This window comes from Rosa chinensis, chromosome 6 (assembly GCF_002994745.2).
Source record: "Rosa chinensis cultivar Old Blush chromosome 6, RchiOBHm-V2, whole genome shotgun sequence".
NCBI lineage: Eukaryota > Viridiplantae > Streptophyta > Magnoliopsida > Rosales > Rosaceae > Rosa > Rosa chinensis.
Window position 1 is genome coordinate 13985967 of NC_037093.1, and position 20941 is coordinate 14006907.

The window sequence follows — 20941 nt, forward strand, 5'->3', positions numbered from 1 at the left end:
CTAGGATAGATACCATCAGCGAGATAGTAGCCTAAGTTGTGAATTATGTTATTCACTTGAAATTAGATCTGAGGGGCTCGACCAGCAGTAAGCTTGTCAAACAACGGGAACTTTGTTAGCACGTTGAGGTCGTTGCATACCCCAGGCATTCCATTGAAGGAGTTCCATATCCATGTGTCGTACGATGTGACTGCTTCGAGGATGATAGTGGGGATACATTTTCGACCGCTGTATTTTCCAGCCCAACCTATTGGGCAATTCTTCCATTACTAGTGTATGCAGTCAATGCTTCCAATCATCCCAGAAAATTCTCTTCTCTCAACTTTGGCGAGTAGTATTCTAAGGTCGGCCGGAGTAGGAGCCCGGAGGTATTCTGCTGAGTACAGATTAATGATTCCTCTTTTAAATCATTGAAGAGCTTTAATGGAGATAGATTTCGCCATCCGACAATGCTCAGCGCATTGATTTGCCCCAGCACCGTAAGCAAGCATTCGTTAGGAACATGTCAGCTTCTGCTCGGGAAGTAGTCTGACTTTCTTAACAGCATCTGATTTCTGGACAAAGTACCGGTCATAGAGGCAAAGGTCACCAGAGATGCTGTTGAAAACATTGTGACTCATCCTGTAGCGTGTCCGGAATTCCTCATCACTGAAAACTGGATGCTCAACAACGTAATCTTCCATCATGTTTTTGTCTCTTGATTCCCTAAATCGCTCCTTATTCGGTGCAAGCCCCAGTCTAGAACCGTCGCTGTGTTTGATTAGAAGATTCAGCTTCAGCGATTGCTGCGATCACAATGGCATTAATCGTACACATCTCTTGATAATCTTCATCTCGAGACTGTCGAAACTTAGCCCATAATCTCTTCATTGAAATGAGAGAAGGAGAGGAAATATGTTGGATCTGGAGATATGAAAAGGAGGAGATTTGCCAATATCAGATTGTGTGTGAATGGAGTGCTGCCTCTTTCTCTATTTATTTATATTTTTCACATCAAATGTGATCAGATGATAAGGACACGTGTCCACTCCTAGTTCTACGTAATCTGATCCAAAATCTTAGATAAGATTGCATCGACAATAACTGTTAGATTGAATAGTATACAAATAATTTGGTCAGTTCAAAGTTGTCGGTGGTTGTTTCAAGCTTTTCAAAAAAATTGTCTGTGGTTGCTTCACTCATTTCAAGAAAGATTGTCGGTAACTATAGGTGGCTCATAATTTTTCCACCGAAAATATCAGAAAAATAGTAAATTGCAGTTTTGAGGCCCAAAACGATCCCGAAAGCATGAAAAACCTCACACGTTCTGGCAAAGAGAGGAGTTCTCTTCCTAGTGTCGTTCCCTTTTCGAAAAGCTATAGCAATCACAATTCTAACACAGAATTCCAAATTTGCAACAAACCAAATGCCAAATATTCGTACTCTTCAATCATTGTTGCCATCAGTTCTACATTAATTATCCATAAATCTCTATTATTACCATCTATTTACATAAAATACATTTCAATTTTACAATAAACAAATTTAAAAAATTTCAATGAACAGTAACTGACCGGTCAAGAATTCGAACGGATGGAAACACATGTCCAGTGGCAGTGAACAGTTTCTTGACCAATCGGCTCAGTGACCCAATGACCTTGACATTTTCCCCCAACGAGTGAACTTGCTCTTATGGCAGACGGAACCTCCTGAAGCTCACCGTCAATCATGGAGCCTGCGCCGAATGTCATGCTCTGAAGATAGGAATTCTTCGTCGGAAGGCCAAGAAACGTCATCCATTCTTCGTCGAAGATTCTTGAAGCCACATTTTTTTTATGAGAATCGGGGCAAAGCAAACCCGATAAGACTCCATGGCTAGCTGCCACAAGATTAAAGCTTAAACAAAAATATCAAGAAAGATGAAATTTAAACAAGAATTAGAGAGAGGTGGAGGGGGGAGAGAGAGAGAGAGAGAGAATTCAGAAGCAGAGGGAAGGCTGCCTCTGCAATTCCAATGCAAACGATCACAGAGGCAGTGATCATGAAGTTCTTAGTCGAGGTCTGCACGCCATAAGTAGCTGTAGCCCTAAGCTTCTTGGCCAACTTCTTTTCCTTTCTTTTTGCTTTTCTTCTTTCCTTTCTTGTTGCTTTCTTAGGTAGTCGGAAGTTGCAGGCTTTGGAAAAGGAGCTGAAAAACATCACGAAAAACCTGGCCATGGTTCTGAGAGAGGAGAGTAAGAGCGAGAGAGGAGATGGAGAGGGAAGAGAGAAATGAAATGGGCTGGCTTTTATAGGTACTGGCACTGCATGAGCTTTGTATTTAATTTCAGTCTTCCGAAAAAAAAAAAAAAAAAAAAAAAACTTATGTTATTGTTAATTAGGGTACGTGACAGTCCTTGTGACAACTACACTTAGCGTTGGTCGAAGTAGTAAAATGAAACGGGGAATCGAAACTATACTAGTGATAGATGATCATAGTGCTTAGGACTTTTTTTTTTTTTACTGTCTTAACATTGGGGTTACTTTCAATGATATATTCGAACTAACAAAGTATTTAGGGCACGTTTACTTACTTGGAATTGGAGGGAACGATTACGGGATAAAAACATTATTGTGTTTACTAACACATAAAGGAATCAGAATATTTTTGGGTAAAAGAATTCATGCGTTTCCTAACACATGAAATAATCGAAACGGGTGTAGGTCCCACCTTCATATCAGGAATCGATTCCTGAATACTCAGGAATTTGATTACGAATGGGGGAGATGGGTTTAGGAATCAATCCTCCAGAATCAATATCGATTCATTTGTTCTCTCATTCCACTTGTTTCCGATTCATGATTATTTTCCATTCCAAATAAGTAAACGTACCATGCATTAATGTGATACCTACACTTATTTTTCCTATAAATGCATGTCATGTTCTTGTTCAATTTCCGTCATCGAGCAATTAACTTGACTATGTGTGGCGCACCACAAATTGAGAGTAAAAAGACTTGTCTGCCCTAAATTTCTTTGCTAAGACAAGAATTAGCTACTACTTCTTCCTTCCAAAACACACATATGAATTTGACCGATGGAGGTGATTTCTTCCCTCCAAATCAAGATTTTTCCTTACAAATTACATTGACCAAGTTGACCAAAACTTATTTCACTTCAGATGGGTACAAAAATGCAATCTCAATCAAACAGAGTACCATATCAAAGGCAAATCTGCATGTATAACTCTATGGGAATGACAATCAAAACTGAAAAATATCAAAAGCCAATAAGATCAAACATTCATTGCAACATAAACCAACAAACTGTTCACAAAGATTTCCACAAAAGATCCACATATAGCTAACTATGCTCGTGGAATGGGAATTGTAGATATGATTCTGGAGCCAGGGATACACCAGAAACAAGACGCAATGAGCATATAGTCTGATTTTGAGTCACTTTCTTCGAGACCAGAAATCACTCTCAGAAAAGTACCTTGTTTTATAAAGTTGGGCGAGCAAACAACTAGATGCCGAGTCGACCTCCAACCATTCGTGGTTTGAGCATATAAATTCCTAAAACCCATTCCTCCCTCCTCTTTAGGTTTACAAAGAAGATCCCAAGACATCCAATATATTTCCGGTTATCATTCCAAGTCAACTATAATGCTAATACTGATTGATACACAAAATAAATCATATATAATCAAGTTAATTGATATAGCTCATGTCAACAGAGGATACGTGTTTCCCATCATGTTTAGGCTCTACAAGTCGGTCGAAAGCATGATAATATTCATATTATGTTGATGCTAGAACTATTTATGAAGAAACAACAACTGACCACGAAGCTAAGAAACTCATTAGAGTCCTCGATCTGTGCACATACATGTATGTGTTGACATGGGTGTCCCTGAATATGAGCATGAAAAAACTTCTTAGCAAAGTAGTTCAAGCCTTCCCCAAAGATCATCATGAGCTGCCTGTTATTATTGTTATGGTCGTGGAACACCATCAAAGATGAGGTGACTTCGCAAGCTGGGACTGAATACTGTTGATCAAGGTTTTTCTAGTTTGCCATATACAAACAACTTTTATAGTAGTTGTCGACTTCCATAATAAGGTGGAAGGAGGGTACGTTTTTTATATTTATAGTCCGGATAGCAGGCAGACTATGTTTGCCATATACACAAGACTTTTCTAGGGATCTATGCTTGTTAGTTCTTAATTAGTGTTGATGAGTATAGTTTTACTTTGCTCGTTTACTATTTTAGCTTATAGGCTCCCTTTTATTAAGTGAGCACTGATTCTATATTGAGTGGTTTATACCTATGTACCATCGTTATACCCCCACAACCTTTTGTATGTCTAGTTAATAACAGTGGAGGAGTATGTAATGGTCATTCTGGCTTGAGATCAATATATTGACTTGAATGAAGCAAGTAGACCAAAACCGAGTAGGAAAAGTATTATGAGTTCCAATTGACCTAATGATTTCTACTCCGTCAAAAACTAATAATCCTAGGTTTATCAAAACATGTAACAATGACATAGACACCAAGGAAGCATATCGGGTAAGAGCATCATTAGCAGACTCTCTATTTTGGCTCCTTAGCTATTTTTGAGAGCATGTTTAACTTTTTATATATTTTAGCAGCTGCACCAGACTCCTAAGTGGCTCTCTATTATAACTTTTAGCTATCTCTCTCCTAAATATAGAGAGCGAGATGAGGCTCTCTATATTTTAAAACATTCATTTTAAGTTATTTTATGTAATTTATAAATACATTTAAACTCTTTAATCATCATTTAAAAAATAATATAAATTCAAAATTAGCTAAAATAGAGAGCATTGATACAGACGTATTTCTAAAGTGGCTAGCCAAAATGACTTTCTAGCTATTTTAGCTAAAATTTAACTAAAAAATGGCTAGCATTGCTAAAGATGCTCTAACACAAACAATTACAATTTCCGAAAGTCCCCACTAGTACATTTTCTAGACTCCTTCTTAATTAGTAGTTTATGTAAAAAGGATAACATAAACACAAAAAAATATGGTAGAAACTATTTAAGAAGGAAAAGAAAAAGATGGGAAAGTTATCTACAAAGGAAGTACGTATTTTTTTTTTCTTATCTTTATCAAATTTGATTTTTTATATTTTTTATTTACCTTTTTTTGTTTTGGACAATGGTATTTGGACTGGGGGAGGCGAATTGCTATTTACCGATTACCATATTACTGCTCAAATATCAAATATAAATTACAATTTCAATGACTATTTCATACTCACTTTAGCCAACAAAGTGGATTCTCTTACTATTTAATATAAATCCACATATCTACATAAAGAAAAATTATCAGATTTAAACTCCTACTGTTTAGAATATAATTAAGAAGCTAAGTGGTTAGCTCTAGAGTGGTCATTTTAAAAATGATATTATTATTTAAAATATTACATATTATTTTAATTGTGCAAGCTGAAAATGAAAAATCACATACAGAATAACTACTTAGGAGAGTGGGACTTCCTAATTCCGTTTGGATACGAATTCAGAATCTTGCTTGGATATAAGTATATATAGCCGTTATAAATATAGAAAATTACATGCAAGTAACAGACCAAATTTAAAAAAAAAAAAAACCAAAAAAAAAAACCAATCATGTATTAAATTTATACAAATAAGGACACAAAGTCCAGGCCCAAAGAGAATGAAGTAAAACTAACATATGAAATTTCATGCGTAATTACGAATCAATACAATTTTTTGTTAAAATAACTGCGATGCCATTGCCAAAAGATTATGAGTTTTTTTTTTCAGCTCCCTCTGTTCATTGACTGAGACCCAAGCTGTTCTGTCTCTCACCCAACCATGTCTGGTCACAATCTCTCAGTCTGTTCACTCCTCATTTCAAACCCCATTTCTCCTCCTTGCTCCTTAAGCCCTTCTCCACTCCCAATCGTTGGTTTTCAGTCAACACCACCGTGGTTGAGGCCCTCGCCGTCGGCGGCATGAACATGGCGCGGTTCAACATATATAACTGGTGCAACAAGGTTAAGTGTGTTCTTGAAAATTGATTTGAAGGATTTGATGGTGTATTTGTGTGATGCCCCAGAAATTCGTATTTATTTTCCGAGGATTTTCCGGAATTTAAATTATGGGTATCGGACGGTTTCGTGGCTCGTGGACGGAGCGGAAGTGTTTCGGACGAATTATTTATTCGTAAAGTGTGGAATTAGGGGGGTTTCAAGGTTGACTTTTGATACGTTGAGATTCTCCGAAAACTTCCTTCACGAAAGTTGTAGAGCGCGTCGATACGAGTTTGTGGACATGCGGAACGCGTAAATCGGAGTTCGTATGAGGAAGTTATGGCTATGGAAAGAAGTTTCCATTTTAGTATATATAGGAAAAATCAGAAAAATATTTCATTTTCCACTTTCCTTTTCCGGAAACCACACTCTCTCTCTCTTCTCTCTCGTCCGCGTCTTCAGAGTCGAAGTTTTTCGACTGACCCGACCCGGACCCGGTCGATCCGACCCGACGTTTCCGGCGAGCTCCGGCCATCTCCGGCGACGAAATTTTCCAGACAGGATCGTCTCCGCCGTCTGGTGGTCCCTGTGGTGTTCTCTAGCGCCGATTCTCGGTGGTAGCGGCGGTAGAAGGCGGTGCAGGTTGGTGTTTTCGGACCCGGCCGGAAAACACAACTCCGGCGACTTCATGGCTTCAACGATTCCTTGGTTGAGCTCAGAGCGGCCTCGTTGATCGATCCTTGGTGGTTGTTTGGATCGATTCACGTGAAACTTCGATCAACTCGGATTGGATCACTGTTCACGGCTTGTGAGGTAGTTTTCGATCCCTTAGGCTTGTTTTCTGACTTCGATCCAGTTATGAGAATTCACAAGCATGCTTAGATGAAGCTTTTTGATGTTGGGAGTTTTGTGAAATAATGTGTTTTTGGCCGGCGGCGGTGCGCCACCGCCTGTGGTGGCGTTCCGGCGGTGTTCCGGCCATGTATGGGACTGTTTCTGGTATTATATGTCTTCTACTCGTCGATACGAGCGTTTCGATATATAATATGCAAATTTTGGAGTTCGAATGGATTTGTTATGATTTTTGCCGTTTCATATCGGTGAATTTATTCGATCCGTGAGGATTCGAGCGTTCGATCGACTTGTGGTTTGGTCACATCGATCGTGGGCGTATTCCAGAGACTTTGGGAGGTCTCGGATGTGGTTTCGCCTCGATTGGCACCACTTTGGAGGATTTTAGTTCAAAACAGGGGTTTCGAACTTAAATCAAATATAAATCGTTACTAAGTTGGAACCGTATGTGATTAGGTACTTGACGAAGTATTTGAACGAGTTGTTGGTGATAGTTTGGTTCGGTTCTGTATTGAAGACGCAGCAGGAGTTCGAGGTGAGTAATCTCACGAAGTTCATATCACGAACGGGTTCACCATACTGTTTTGAAAGTTATTTAGTTAACTGCAAACTATAGATGGTATTAGTGACATTTATGAGTAGGTGACTATGTGTGTACATATATATATTATGGGATGTATATATATACATACGTATTCATGTATTAGTTGTGGCTTTTGGAAAACAATTGGTGGGAAATGGTATTTCTATTGTTTTGAAAAGTGTTTGAGGATTTGAGAGTCACAGGTTGTGATTTCTCCTTTTGAATTGATTTAACGTTTTGATCTGACGACCGGTGGTCTGAGGATTTGAGAGTCACAGGTTGTGATTTCTCCTTTTGGGTTGATTTAACGTTTTGATCTGAGGGTCAGGTTGGCCTAAGGATCCGAGGTTGCAGGTTGCATCCTCATGGCAATATTATATCGTAAGATTGAACCTTGGCCGAGTGACAGGTTACGATATATTCAGTTAGAGCTCTAGTCTGTCTGCCATCGTACTTTAGGGATCTAAGTAGGTTACTTAAGACTCCTGGGTACATGTTTTGTCCAGGTTGGACCGATTTGTTGTTTTGTCCAGGTTGGACCGATTTGTTGTTTTGTCCAGGTTGGACCGATTTGTTGTTTTATCCAGGTTGGATCGATTTATCATATTCTACTTGTTAGGTTAACAATGGGTATGATTTATTTGTGTTGATGCTTTGTCCAGGTTGGACCTATTTGCTGTTTTGTCCAGGTTGGACCTAATTGCTGTTTTGTCCAGGTTGGACCCAATTATTGTTTTATCCAGGTTGGATCGATTTATCATATTTGAATTGTTAGGTTAACGATTTATATGATTTTGTCACGGTGTGACTTTCGTTGTTTCTTTTGGGAAAAGAGTATTGTTTTTGGAAGCATGGTATGTTTTCCTTATTCGCGAGTTGAAAGGTTTTCCTCGTTTTTGGCGTGAGTTGTGCATGTGTGATTTGAGTTACTCATACGGGCTTGCAAAAGCTTACCGGGTTTGTTGTGTGGCAACCCGGTGCACCATTCCAACGGTGTAGGGGTTAATCCTGCAGGTTAGGATAATCGCGCTGAAGCTGAGGTAGCGCCTTTGCAGCTTTACGGTAGGAAGCCAATTTTGTGACTTTACCGTTATAAGGACTTCCGTTGTATAGTTACTCTGAGTAGCCTTTACGTTTTATTTTGTTGTTGACAATTTAATTCGTAAGCTTGTGTAATATATAACTCTTTGGAGCGAGTGTATATTAACTTTGGGGGTTCAGGGCATCAATATGTGTGTAAGTTAAGGGAAAAAGATTTCAGGTATTTCGTATTGATGACTGGACGTTCACGCATATATAATTATGGGGTTATATATATCGATTTTCATGTGTGTAAAATCAGGGGCGTGACAGTTTGGTATCAGAGCGTAAGGTGCATATTTGGTGACAATCAATACTCCTCGAGTGATGGCCCGTCTGCAGCGGATCCCCATCTGATGCTCTTCGGTATTGATATAGTCATTGGGTATGCAATGAGCGGTGGATTGTGAGTTTTCAGGGTAGTGTTGGCTCGGTGAACGAAGTGTAGGAGCTTAAGGTAGCTTCTAGGAGTTATAGTCTTTTGAGGAATGAGGACCTTTAGATTTAACTCGAGATTTAAGTAGGGGATAGAATTGTATCTTCCGACGTTGTGTGTGGTTGATTTAGTCATAACGTTGACTTTTACTTGTAGTTGGAAGTTGTACAAGTATTAATCACAGGTTGTTATGCTTCTTAGGTGATGGATTCACAGGAAGGCCGAGCTAGGGGTCGAGGTAGACCCAGAGGCAGGGGTAGAGCCCGAGGTAGGGGCAGGATTCCTCCTCCTGCTGAGGAGATATTCGAGGATGAGGTCGATGCATCGAATGTTGAGCTGCCTGTTCCACCTGTTGTGGAGGTTGCGAATGTTGTGGATCCCACTCGTTTGTCGAAGTTGGCAAAGGAGATTTCGAGGTTGGGAGGAGTTCCATTCCAGGGAGGTACGGATCACATGTTGGCAGATCAATGGATCGAGAACATGAAGACCTACTTCGAGATGGTCGTCTGCGACGACATTGAGAAGAGGAAGATTGCGGCGTTTATGCTCCAAGGTGATGCACGAGTTTGGTGGAGCGGCACACAGAGAGTCATGGATGTGTCCACCTTGACTTGGAATGAATTTGTGGAACTGTTCAGGAAGAAGTACTTTCCGCCTTCTGTGAGGGAGCGATTGGAAAGGGAATTTGTCTCGTTAGTCCAAGGGACTAAGAGTGTGAGGGAGTATGAGGCTGAGTTCTCAAGGTTGTATCGCTTTGTGAGGCAGATGGATGCTGAGAGCTTAGCTATGAAGTTTCAGTGGGGACTGAATGCTTCGATCCGGCGCGATGTCGCTGTTCTGGAATTGAAGACGGTGGAGCTCATTTTCGTTAAGGCTATGACCATTGAGCAGGAGAACCTGATCTTCCAGGAGCAGGAGTCGGCTGAGAAGGACTTCCGAAGGAAGGGAAAGGCAATTGCTGAGTGCGATGGAGGGACTGATAATCAGGGAGGGTCCTGGAAAAGGCGGAGGACTCATTTCCAAGCGCCGGCTAGGGAGGCAGCTGCACCTGTAGGGGCTGCACCTGCAGGGCAGGTGGCACCCGTGAGGTGTTTCAATTGTAATGAGATGGGCCATACTTCTAGGTTTGCACGAAACCGAAGAACATTGTATGCTTTAGATGTGGCCAGGCAGGGCATTACTCCAGGGATTGCACCCAAGCACAAGGTAGGGGACAAGGGAATCAACAGAGGCAACTACCTCAGGGAAATGCGAGGGTGTTTGCTGTTGGTCAGCAGGGTGCTAGGGAAGGAGGTACCTTATCTATTTCTACTTGGGTTGTTAGATTGATGTGTGATAATTGTGTACTTCTTTCTGTGTGTTGTGTTGGGTTTTGCCTGTTGTCTATAGTTAGACTTTTGAGTATGGCATGTAGCATGGTGTGATGCATCCTTCATTGTTGTGGTAGTAGGGGATCTATACCACTTTGGTTGTGATTACAATGACAGGTGATGATATATGTGGGGCTCAGGCGGTGCCGGACCTTAGCTTGATTTTGTGTTCCCAGGTTGGGTAGACACTTATTAGGTTGTGAAACAAAGGCACGATTTGAGTTGAAATGAAGGTTTCATTTTCAATTCTTGTAATGTAAGGTTTACATTAACGATAATGTGATACAGATAATGCCGTGATGACAGGATTCTGGACTCTTGTGTGGTCTGTAATGTGGTGCTACAGCCACAGAGGCTTTGTTAGATAGTGTACAAGGATGAGATCCATGAAATGTTTGGGTTACCACCAAGTGGTGTGGTAAAGATTCCTAATGTCGTGATACTAGGTAGGGTACCTGTATCCATTAATGAGCTAGGTATGTTGTAATGTGAGACAAGAACAGGTTGTTGCGAAATGAGATTTGGATTTGAGCTTGGTTTATGCGTACTTGTGGGTGTGGTACGTGTAAATTTCGGGACGAAATTTCTTTAAGGGGGGTAGAATGTGATGCCCCAGAAATTCGTATTTATTTTCCGAGGATTTTCCGGAATTTAAATTATGGGTATCGGACGGTTTCGTGGCTCGTGGACGGAGCGGAAGTGTTTCGGACGAATTATTTATTCGTAAAGTGTGGAATTAGGGGGGTTTCAAGGTTGACTTTTGATACGTTGAGATTCTCCGAAAACTTCCTTCACGAAAGTTGTAGAGCGCGTCGATACGAGTTTGTGGACATGCGGAACGCGTAAATCGGAGTTCGTATGAGGAAGTTATGGCTATGGAAAGAAGTTTCCATTTTAGTATATATAGGAAAAATCAGAAAAATATTTCATTTTCCACTTTCCTTTTCCGGAAACCACACTCTCTCTCTCTTCTCTCTCGTCCGCGTCTTCAGAGTCGAAGTTTTTCGACTGACCCGACCCGGACCCGGTCGATCCGACCCGACGTTTCCGGCGAGCTCCGGCCATCTCCGGCGACGAAATTTTCCAGACAGGATCGTCTCCGCCGTCTGGTGGTCCCTGTGGTGTTCTCTAGCGCCGATTCTCGGTGGTAGCGGCGGTAGAAGGCGGTGCAGGTTGGTGTTTTCGGACCCGGCCGGAAAACACAACTCCGGCGACTTCATGGCTTCAACGATTCCTTGGTTGAGCTCAGAGCGGCCTCGTTGATCGATCCTTGGTGGTTGTTTGGATCGATTCACGTGAAACTTCGATCAACTCGGATTGGATCACTGTTCACGGCTTGTGAGGTAGTTTTCGATCCCTTAGGCTTGTTTTCTGACTTCGATCCAGTTATGAGAATTCACAAGCATGCTTAGATGAAGCTTTTTGATGTTGGGAGTTTTGTGAAATAATGTGTTTTTGGCCGGCGGCGGTGCGCCACCGCCTGTGGTGGCGTTCCGGCGGTGTTCCGGCCATGTATGGGACTGTTTCTGGTATTATATGTCTTCTACTCGTCGATACGAGCGTTTCGATATATAATATGCAAATTTTGGAGTTCGAATGGATTTGTTATGATTTTTGCCGTTTCATATCGGTGAATTTATTCGATCCGTGAGGATTCGAGCGTTCGATCGACTTGTGGTTTGGTCACATCGATCGTGGGCGTATTCCAGAGACTTTGGGAGGTCTCGGATGTGGTTTCGCCTCGATTGGCACCACTTTGGAGGATTTTAGTTCAAAACAGGGGTTTCGAACTTAAATCAAATATAAATCGTTACTAAGTTGGAACCGTATGTGATTAGGTACTTGACGAAGTATTTGAACGAGTTGTTGGTGATAGTTTGGTTCGGTTCTGTATTGAAGACGCAGCAGGAGTTCGAGGTGAGTAATCTCACGAAGTTCATATCACGAACGGGTTCACCATACTGTTTTGAAAGTTATTTAGTTAACTGCAAACTATAGATGGTATTAGTGACATTTATGAGTAGGTGACTATGTGTGTACATATATATATTATGGGATGTATATATATACATACGTATTCATGTATTAGTTGTGGCTTTTGGAAAACAATTGGTGGGAAATGGTATTTCTATTGTTTTGAAAAGTGTTTGAGGATTTGAGAGTCACAGGTTGTGATTTCTCCTTTTGAATTGATTTAACGTTTTGATCTGACGACCGGTGGTCTGAGGATTTGAGAGTCACAGGTTGTGATTTCTCCTTTTGGGTTGATTTAACGTTTTGATCTGAGGGTCAGGTTGGCCTAAGGATCCGAGGTTGCAGGTTGCATCCTCATGGCAATATTATATCGTAAGATTGAACCTTGGCCGAGTGACAGGTTACGATATATTCAGTTAGAGCTCTAGTCTGTCTGCCATCGTACTTTAGGGATCTAAGTAGGTTACTTAAGACTCCTGGGTACATGTTTTGTCCAGGTTGGACCGATTTGTTGTTTTGTCCAGGTTGGACCGATTTGTTGTTTTGTCCAGGTTGGACCGATTTGTTGTTTTATCCAGGTTGGATCGATTTATCATATTCTACTTGTTAGGTTAACAATGGGTATGATTTATTTGTGTTGATGCTTTGTCCAGGTTGGACCTATTTGCTGTTTTGTCCAGGTTGGACCTAATTGCTGTTTTGTCCAGGTTGGACCCAATTATTGTTTTATCCAGGTTGGATCGATTTATCATATTTGAATTGTTAGGTTAACGATTTATATGATTTTGTCACGGTGTGACTTTCGTTGTTTCTTTTGGGAAAAGAGTATTGTTTTTGGAAGCATGGTATGTTTTCCTTATTCGCGAGTTGAAAGGTTTTCCTCGTTTTTGGCGTGAGTTGTGCATGTGTGATTTGAGTTACTCATACGGGCTTGCAAAAGCTTACCGGGTTTGTTGTGTGGCAACCCGGTGCACCATTCCAACGGTGTAGGGGTTAATCCTGCAGGTTAGGATAATCGCGCTGAAGCTGAGGTAGCGCCTTTGCAGCTTTACGGTAGGAAGCCAATTTTGTGACTTTACCGTTATAAGGACTTCCGTTGTATAGTTACTCTGAGTAGCCTTTACGTTTTATTTTGTTGTTGACAATTTAATTCGTAAGCTTGTGTAATATATAACTCTTTGGAGCGAGTGTATATTAACTTTGGGGGTTCAGGGCATCAATATGTGTGTAAGTTAAGGGAAAAAGATTTCAGGTATTTCGTATTGATGACTGGACGTTCACGCATATATAATTATGGGGTTATATATATCGATTTTCATGTGTGTAAAATCAGGGGCGTGACAATTTGCTTGATTTTTTATGAGCTAGATCGATTGTTGGCATGCTACTCCAGCACCTGCGGTCCTTTCTCTGTTATACTTGGATGCCATCGGTTTTTCACATCAAAGAGCAGCTTAACTTTCTCGGCTGCAGATTCTCTTATTAGCTGCTGTTTTATTTTATTTTTTAGTTGGGAGCTATTTGCAGGCTGGTGGTTCTTAATTCTCAACATGCTAGTAAACGAACAATGTTGATTAATTTTATTGACAAAAAAGCTACTGGCCTCCTTGGTAGGTGTTATATATATCCACATACGTGATTAATTTTAATTGAAGTCTGTGCGAAGAATGGGCATAGGGATATCTAATTTGCAAGTAATTGCTCTCTCATCAAGCTAAGAGATGATGGGTACCATTGAAGGAAGGGCCTATTGCAGCATCATAGGTTTAGTTCATGGTCAATGAGTTTTATGCTCATTTACTTTTTTTTTCTTTTTTTTTTTGCTTCCATTGTTACTAGGTTGGTGTTGGTGATGGAATTTCTTTCCATCCCACTACATTAGTGTTCCAGAGATCAACTTTTGGAACTTAATTAGGTTGTTATCAACAAGGATTTTTTATTTTTACTCCATCCCTAAAAGAGTAGCAGATCAGCTAACCTTCTATATTGTCTCAATCTTCAAGCAGTAGCAAAACTGGACGAGCACGAGTGCAGTAGCAGAAGAATTGGACGAGCGTGAGTGCAGTAGCAGAAGAATTGGACGAGCACGAGTGCAGTAGCAGAAGAATTAGAGCAGCACGAGTGCAGTAATAGAAGAATTGGATGAGCACGAGTGCAGTAGCAGAATTGGATGAGCACGAGTGTAGTAGCAGAACTGGACGAGGACGAGTACAGTAGCAGAATTGGACGAGCACGAGTGTAGTAGCAAAAGAATTGGATGAGAACGAGTGTAGTAGCAAAAGAATTGGACGAGGACGAGTGGAATAGTAGAACTAGACGAGAGCAATAGCAGAATTAGACGAATACGAGTGTAGTAGCAGAACTAGATGAGTGTCTGATATGACCCACTACTAGAATTATGCTCATAGACATCATGCCATTTAAGTCGGTGAGAAATACACGCAATGTAAAACAATGTCATTAACATTGATCCCTCAAAAATCGATTTGTATGCATATAATTGACATCGCTTTTTACTGTTGACTGATGACAAAACTTTTGTTTGAATTTTCAGAAAACCACTGAGCGGCTAAGTTAAAATTTGTAAAAGAAGCGCGGGGGAGGAAAAATTCATTCCCACACTTAGACATATTTGGAGTATCATTGACTTCAGCTTGCCCTAACACTATTCGACCAAACCTCCCTTTTCTCCTTCGTTCTCTGCCTCCGACAAAAACCATCCTCCTCTTCGTTCTCCGCCTCCGACCACAACCCTCCTCCTCGTTTCTGTTCTCTGGCTACAATCACAACCCTACCCTCCTCGTCCTCCTCCTTTTCCGCCTCGGACCAGCTCCTCTGCTCGAAGACGGTGAAGAGAATCAGAGATGGAGGCCGGGCTTTTGGAGAAAATTTGAGCTTTTTGTCTTAGGTAATTGACGAATTTGTTCAATGCATGTCTTCGAAGGATTTATGAGTCCTTAATTCACTGATCTGATTTTGTTTATTATTTTGCTTCCAAGGATTTGTGTTTCATCTACCGAAGCTTTGTGGGCTGCATTCGAGCTTTCTAGGCATTCATGTTCTGAGCTTTCTGGGCATTCTCCATATCTGGTTTGCTCTCTCTCTCAATTCTTCTCATTGTTTGTGATTGATTTTGGGAAATTTTTGCACTTTTGTTGAGTTATAGGTTTTGGGTTTTACATTATTATGTATTAAACATGAGTGGGCAGAATAGTCTGGGATTCGATATGCCTTCATACCGTCTTCAAGTTTTTTTCCTTTTTTTTTTTTTTAAATGAGATATCATCTTCAAGTTGGAAATGTGAAATTACTGTGTTTTTGAGTTAAAATAAAAAACGAGTTCTGGTAGCGATGAGTTAATCAGTTGCAAGACTTACTGCATATGACTATAGGTATTACTTTACTTGTGGACCTGTGGTCATGTTGTGAATTACGAATCAAGTATAGATCTGATATGCAGTTTCTGGTTCAGCTTGTTTCTTCGATACTGCTACAAAATAAGTACACTTACAAGTTCTCGGATTTCACATATTGAAGAAACACATATTGAAAAGAGAATACTATCAAACACAACAGCAGATTTTTGAGTTTCTCGTCACTCCATATTTGTCGTTTAACGCACTACATGCAAGATCCTTTTTGTGAATAATTTATATGTTCTGTTTGCAAGAGAACATGGTTGCGAAGGTTATTAAGCGGTGACATGGTTTTGGGATTGGTTGTAGCTAATGTTGCTGTTTTTCTTTTATGGAGGATAGCAGACCCTATATTCATGTACAAGAATTTTACTGTGAGTTCTTAATTTGAACTTGTGTGCTACTAAATGCTGTCAACTTTTTTATATTTAATCTTTAATTCCTGACCATTTATGGGCTCTGTCTTCTGAAGCAGCTGCTTGATTATGTGTACCCTTTGGCTTTTCATAAGTGACTTAAGTAACAAGTGCACAACTCAAGGAAACAATATGTTGACGGACATAACTCTTTATAGCTGCTTAGTATTCTTGTCTCATAATATTCCATTTCTTACTTCATTTTCCTAACTTCTTGATTTTCTCGAATCAGATCTCATTAAACAATTTTACAATTGGACGTCTTCACACATTGATAACTTCTGCATTTAGTCACGTTGATATTGGGCATATCATTTCTAACATGATTGGACTGTATTTTTTTGGGATCAATGTAAGCTCAGCTTCCTCATAAGCTATTTCTCTTGCGTGCTACTGGTTCCAATTTTTCTTAAACACACATATCCTAAAGGATTCCTATATGCTACTATATTTGTTATGGAATCTGTTTAGTTGAAGCATGTATCATAAAGCTAAGTTTGCTCAACTTATTTTGTTAATATAATCTTTATGAAATGGTGAGTTCAATCAATTTCAATCTTGCTTACTGGCTTTGGTGTATTGACCAGATTGGATTTCACTTTTGGGCTTGAATTTTTGCTGAAATTGTATCTAGCTAGAGCTATTGGTGGCTCAGTCTTTTACTTGGTGCACCATGCCTTCCTGGCTGCATCATTGAAGGTACCATGATACTAAAGATAATAACTCTATCAGCTATCAAGCATTGAGTCAGTATTTTATAAACATAAAAAGTAATTGTCCGCAATTGAAGTTTCTGGCAAAGTAGGAGATACTGTAATGGAATTAAGTGGTAATCCCCTCTAATAAGATGGGATTATTCTACCCAAAAAGATCATAACATTAAGTAGATGTCAATATATTTCAATGAACTTTTACTGAATATACCTATTGAGAATTCTCTCAGTCTAACGTTTGCAGAATCAACCATTTGGGATTATGGACGCTTCCAAGGCCCCAGTATTGGTATGTTATCAACCAAGCTACTAAATGATAGTAGATTCTCTGTATATAAATTCTCAACAAATTTTAACAGCCTATAAATAATTAGCAAAGGAAATAATCATGAAAGGGATGTTATACTTTTTTAGTCTGAATTATCCATCCAATGAAGTTTTTTTTTTTTTTTTTGGCAGAAAAGAGTAGCTTATATTAAACAGAAACAAAATACAAAGACCCAAACTGGGCCAACCAAGAAAAAACAGAAACAAAGGCCCAACAAACGAGCCCACAAACTATACTACAACCCGAGAAACGGTAGAAGATCCAACGCAACACCGTCGCGAAGAGCAGCGCCGCCGCAAAGATCTGCACCGCCCCGTAGAGATGAGCAAGAAGCACACACTGAAAACGGAAACAACCAAGGCCCAAACCAGGCGAGCCCACACACACCACCACCTGAAACGCAACCCAGCAACTCATACCCACAACACATGTGGACAGCATCACACCGATGGCGGAGCCGATCGAGATAAACCCAGCAAAATTCCAGCCAAAATCCAGAAATAGAGACACAAAACCCAAATCATCTCCAAGGAGGAGATCGCCCTCTGCCGACAAAGAAACCAGAACAAGAGAAAGAGACAGGAGATCCACACAGGGATCAAAGGGACAGACAAACAAAGAGTGTGCAGTCCCCCCTTGAGGCACGACCGTATTCATCGGATTTACGCGCCATAACGGGTAAGCCCCGTTTAAAACAGTACTCCGAGGAGCATATATACAATCCATGGCAGAAGGAAAAGCTCTAGAGGTAGCATCAATCAAAGGTGGCCAAAGATTTGAGAGGAGAAAGAAGTTGAAATTTGGACTGGAAGGAACTGGGGTGAAATCAATCAGGTCTGAAAACATACCCAAAAGGAGACCAAAGACTAGGAAGTATAAAACAGAGCAAACAAAGGAGGGAAACAGAAGAGAAAATTGCCGAAAATAGAGGCACGAAGCCTCAGATCTGGGATAGAACCCAGGGAAAATTGCCCATGAAGGGCAAGGAGTGAAGCCACCGACTCTCAATGGGTTTGAGAGAAAACCCAGCGAGAGAGGAAAAAACTTTTAAAATTATACGCTCTTTCCTTCCTGATTTTGAAGTATTAGTTGGAGGGTATCCAATGAAGTTTATAAATGGGAATATAAATGTGATATTTCTTTTTTTGCATGGTGTTTGGGTTTCTATTTATTTCTCCTTCCTTACCTCTCCTTCCTTACCTCTCCTTCTTTAGAAGTGTCTGGTGTCAAATCTTACCAATGAATATAAGAAAATATACCGTGGAAATTAACTTCTCCCGAGAACATTTGTCATTCTCACCACTATATAACTTGTTGTTTATGCACGGCATTGTGAGACGTAGTCTATTTATTCAAGTCACTGTTTACTTTCTGACATATAATGCCATGCACAATGCTAGTTATGTTTTGAATGAAGGCATGTTATATGGAGGCAAGAAAGGATGAATAGTTTAACATAGACCTTCACTCCACCAGCTTCATTATTTTCATCGATTGTTTGACTAAAAGTTGACAAACTAACTTTGATTAGTTGTTATATTCTGTCAGGATCATGATTTGAAACATCTAACTATTGAGTATGTTTGTGACATTTAGGGGGTAAGCGGTGCTGTTAATGCCATCATGTTGCTTGATATATTCCTTCACCCCACAGCTACCCTCTACTTTGATTTTATCATACCAGTTCCTGCCATGCTGCTGGTAAGTGTGCTTCTATATATGTCGTTTGATTTGTTGAGGCCGTTATGCAAATACCTAAAATATGTTACCTCTGCTTTTTCTATTTTAGGGAATCTTTCTAATTGGAAAGGATATCTTAAGAATAATGGAGGTATGTTGATTTCTACCGTTTTTATATTTCTGCATGCGCATTGGCTTTTAAAATAGAGTTGGAGTTGAGCCATGATTATCATCACTCATTTGTTTTAAAACTAAACCGAGTATTTTGACAATTAGATTTTGTTCATCATTTTGTTTATGTTCTGTGCATATTATTGTTCAAGTGTGATAACCTGGCCCGACTTGGCATGACCAAGCAACCTCATTGTGCCATAATGAGTTTGAACTACTGAACTTTCTTCCCCATAAAACCCCGAGTACACAGCCGTTGTTATTTTCTAGTAAATGCAGTGTGACATTATGTTGTTGTTACAGGGAAACAGTCAGATCTTGGGATCTGCATACTTGGGTGGTGCGGCAGCAGCAGCCATAGCCTGGGCAAGACTTCGAAAGGGGGGTGATTTATTCTAGATGAGTCTGCAGATTACTTAGGCAGCATTTTGTAAATGTTATGTGTAGGAGATACATGAAGGAGATTATAAATGATGACACGTTTTCGTTTCCGACTAAGTTATATGCATTATAGTTGATATAAACTTTTGTTTAATTATAAATAGCGCGCTTACTTGATGATTATGACTTACATTATGAAATACATTCCTAGTGGGCAGCAAAGACTCAGAAAGGATACACCCAACAGCAACTTGACGAGGTGCGCATTGAGGTGGCTGACTATTTGCAGACTTTGCTATAGATGATGATTAGTAAAGTGATTTTCAGTAAGGCTAGCTAGATTTTTTGTGAACAAAACTATATGTACACTTATTGCAATGGTATGTTTTAGACTAGCCTTGAAGTAAGTTGGGGTCTTTTTGCCTATTTTTTGAACTATTAACATCTTTGATGTTGGATACAAATTAATGCAATGCCCCATATTCAAATTATTTGGGATTTCATGTTGTCAAATGTGGATTACATAGATGCATTGTAGTAGCAATTACAAAGTCAGTGGACATCATGCTCATGTAAAGGACATGATGTATATACGTCTATTTCAAATCAATATTAAACTACAAAAACGATGTCATTAAAGAGATGATACATCAGATTGAAAACAAAAATCGATGTCTCTTTATTCAGTACACATCGAGTTATTAAGTAAGAAACGATGTAAAACAACGCAATGGACATCGACTTATTAAGTAAGAAACGATGTAAAACAAATCAATGGATATCGATTTATTAAATGAAAAACAATGTCTAGTATAAGAATAAACATCAGTGTCAACCTCAAAAACTGATGTTTAATAGAAAAATGGACATCACTTCGTAAAAGGAAACGATGTTTAACAGAATAATGAACATCGGTCGAGTAATACAAGAGAATGTAGATTCAATCTTAAATAGTGTGATTTATGGCAAGTACTCATAAAGCTTATAAACAGCAGGCAAATTTCAAAAACACCGATGTTTAAGAATATATTACACATCGTTTCTAGAATGAGTAATGATATTAAAATGAATACTAGTGCTATTGGACCTATATTTCGTTAAGCATTAAATGCATAAATATGAAGGTTTAACAATATCTAAAAACATCAATTTGTGATCATAATAGCAGGTTAACATCGATTCTGGAATCTAATCCGATGTTTATTGTTGTATGGGACATCAGTTTTTAAACGATGTCTATTTTTTAGCGATCTTTTAGATCACCCACTAACACATGCGTACAAATTTTTTTTTGCATCGGTTTCTGGCCGATGTATATGAGAAAAATTCTAGTAGTGACCTCTCTTTTTTTCTTTTTTTTTTCTCTCTCTCTCTCTCTTCATTTGAATAGAAAAAAATAAAATAATAATATTTAGTTATTCATCTAAGGGTTATAATTATAAATGTGTAATTGACACATGACAACAAAATAATAGATTGTCCTTATGTGTAAAAATTTGTCCTTATGAGTATGATTTGAAACTTTATGGATGTAGTAGCAAAATGATCTT

General features: G+C 39.5%; 1 protein-coding gene across 1 annotated transcript; it reads left to right on the forward strand.

Annotated features, from left to right (window-relative positions):
• The first annotated feature begins 17883 nt into the window (after window positions 1-17883).
• On the forward strand, window positions 17884-19409 carry LOC112170856 (RHOMBOID-like protein 12, mitochondrial). Its single transcript, XM_024308142.1, has 4 exons — window positions 17884-17979; window positions 18756-18860; window positions 18949-18990; window positions 19314-19409. The coding sequence occupies exons 1-4, from the start codon at window positions 17884-17886 to the stop codon at window positions 19407-19409; spliced, it is 339 nt and encodes a 112-aa protein (XP_024163910.1).
• The last annotated feature ends 1532 nt before the right edge of the window (window positions 19410-20941 follow it).

Bases quoted from the DNA above. Each gene is read 5' to 3' on its own strand.
- LOC112170856 (XM_024308142.1), top strand. From the start codon at position 17,884: ATGGCAGAAGGAAAAGCTCTAGAGGTAGCATCAATCAAAGGTGGCCAA. The intron at 17,980-18,755 runs GTGAAATCAATC...TGTGACATTTAG, and splicing joins TTGGACTGGAAGGAACTGGG to GGGGTAAGCGGTGCTGTTAA. The intron at 18,861-18,948 runs GTAAGTGTGCTT...TTTCTATTTTAG, and splicing joins CAGTTCCTGCCATGCTGCTG to GGAATCTTTCTAATTGGAAA.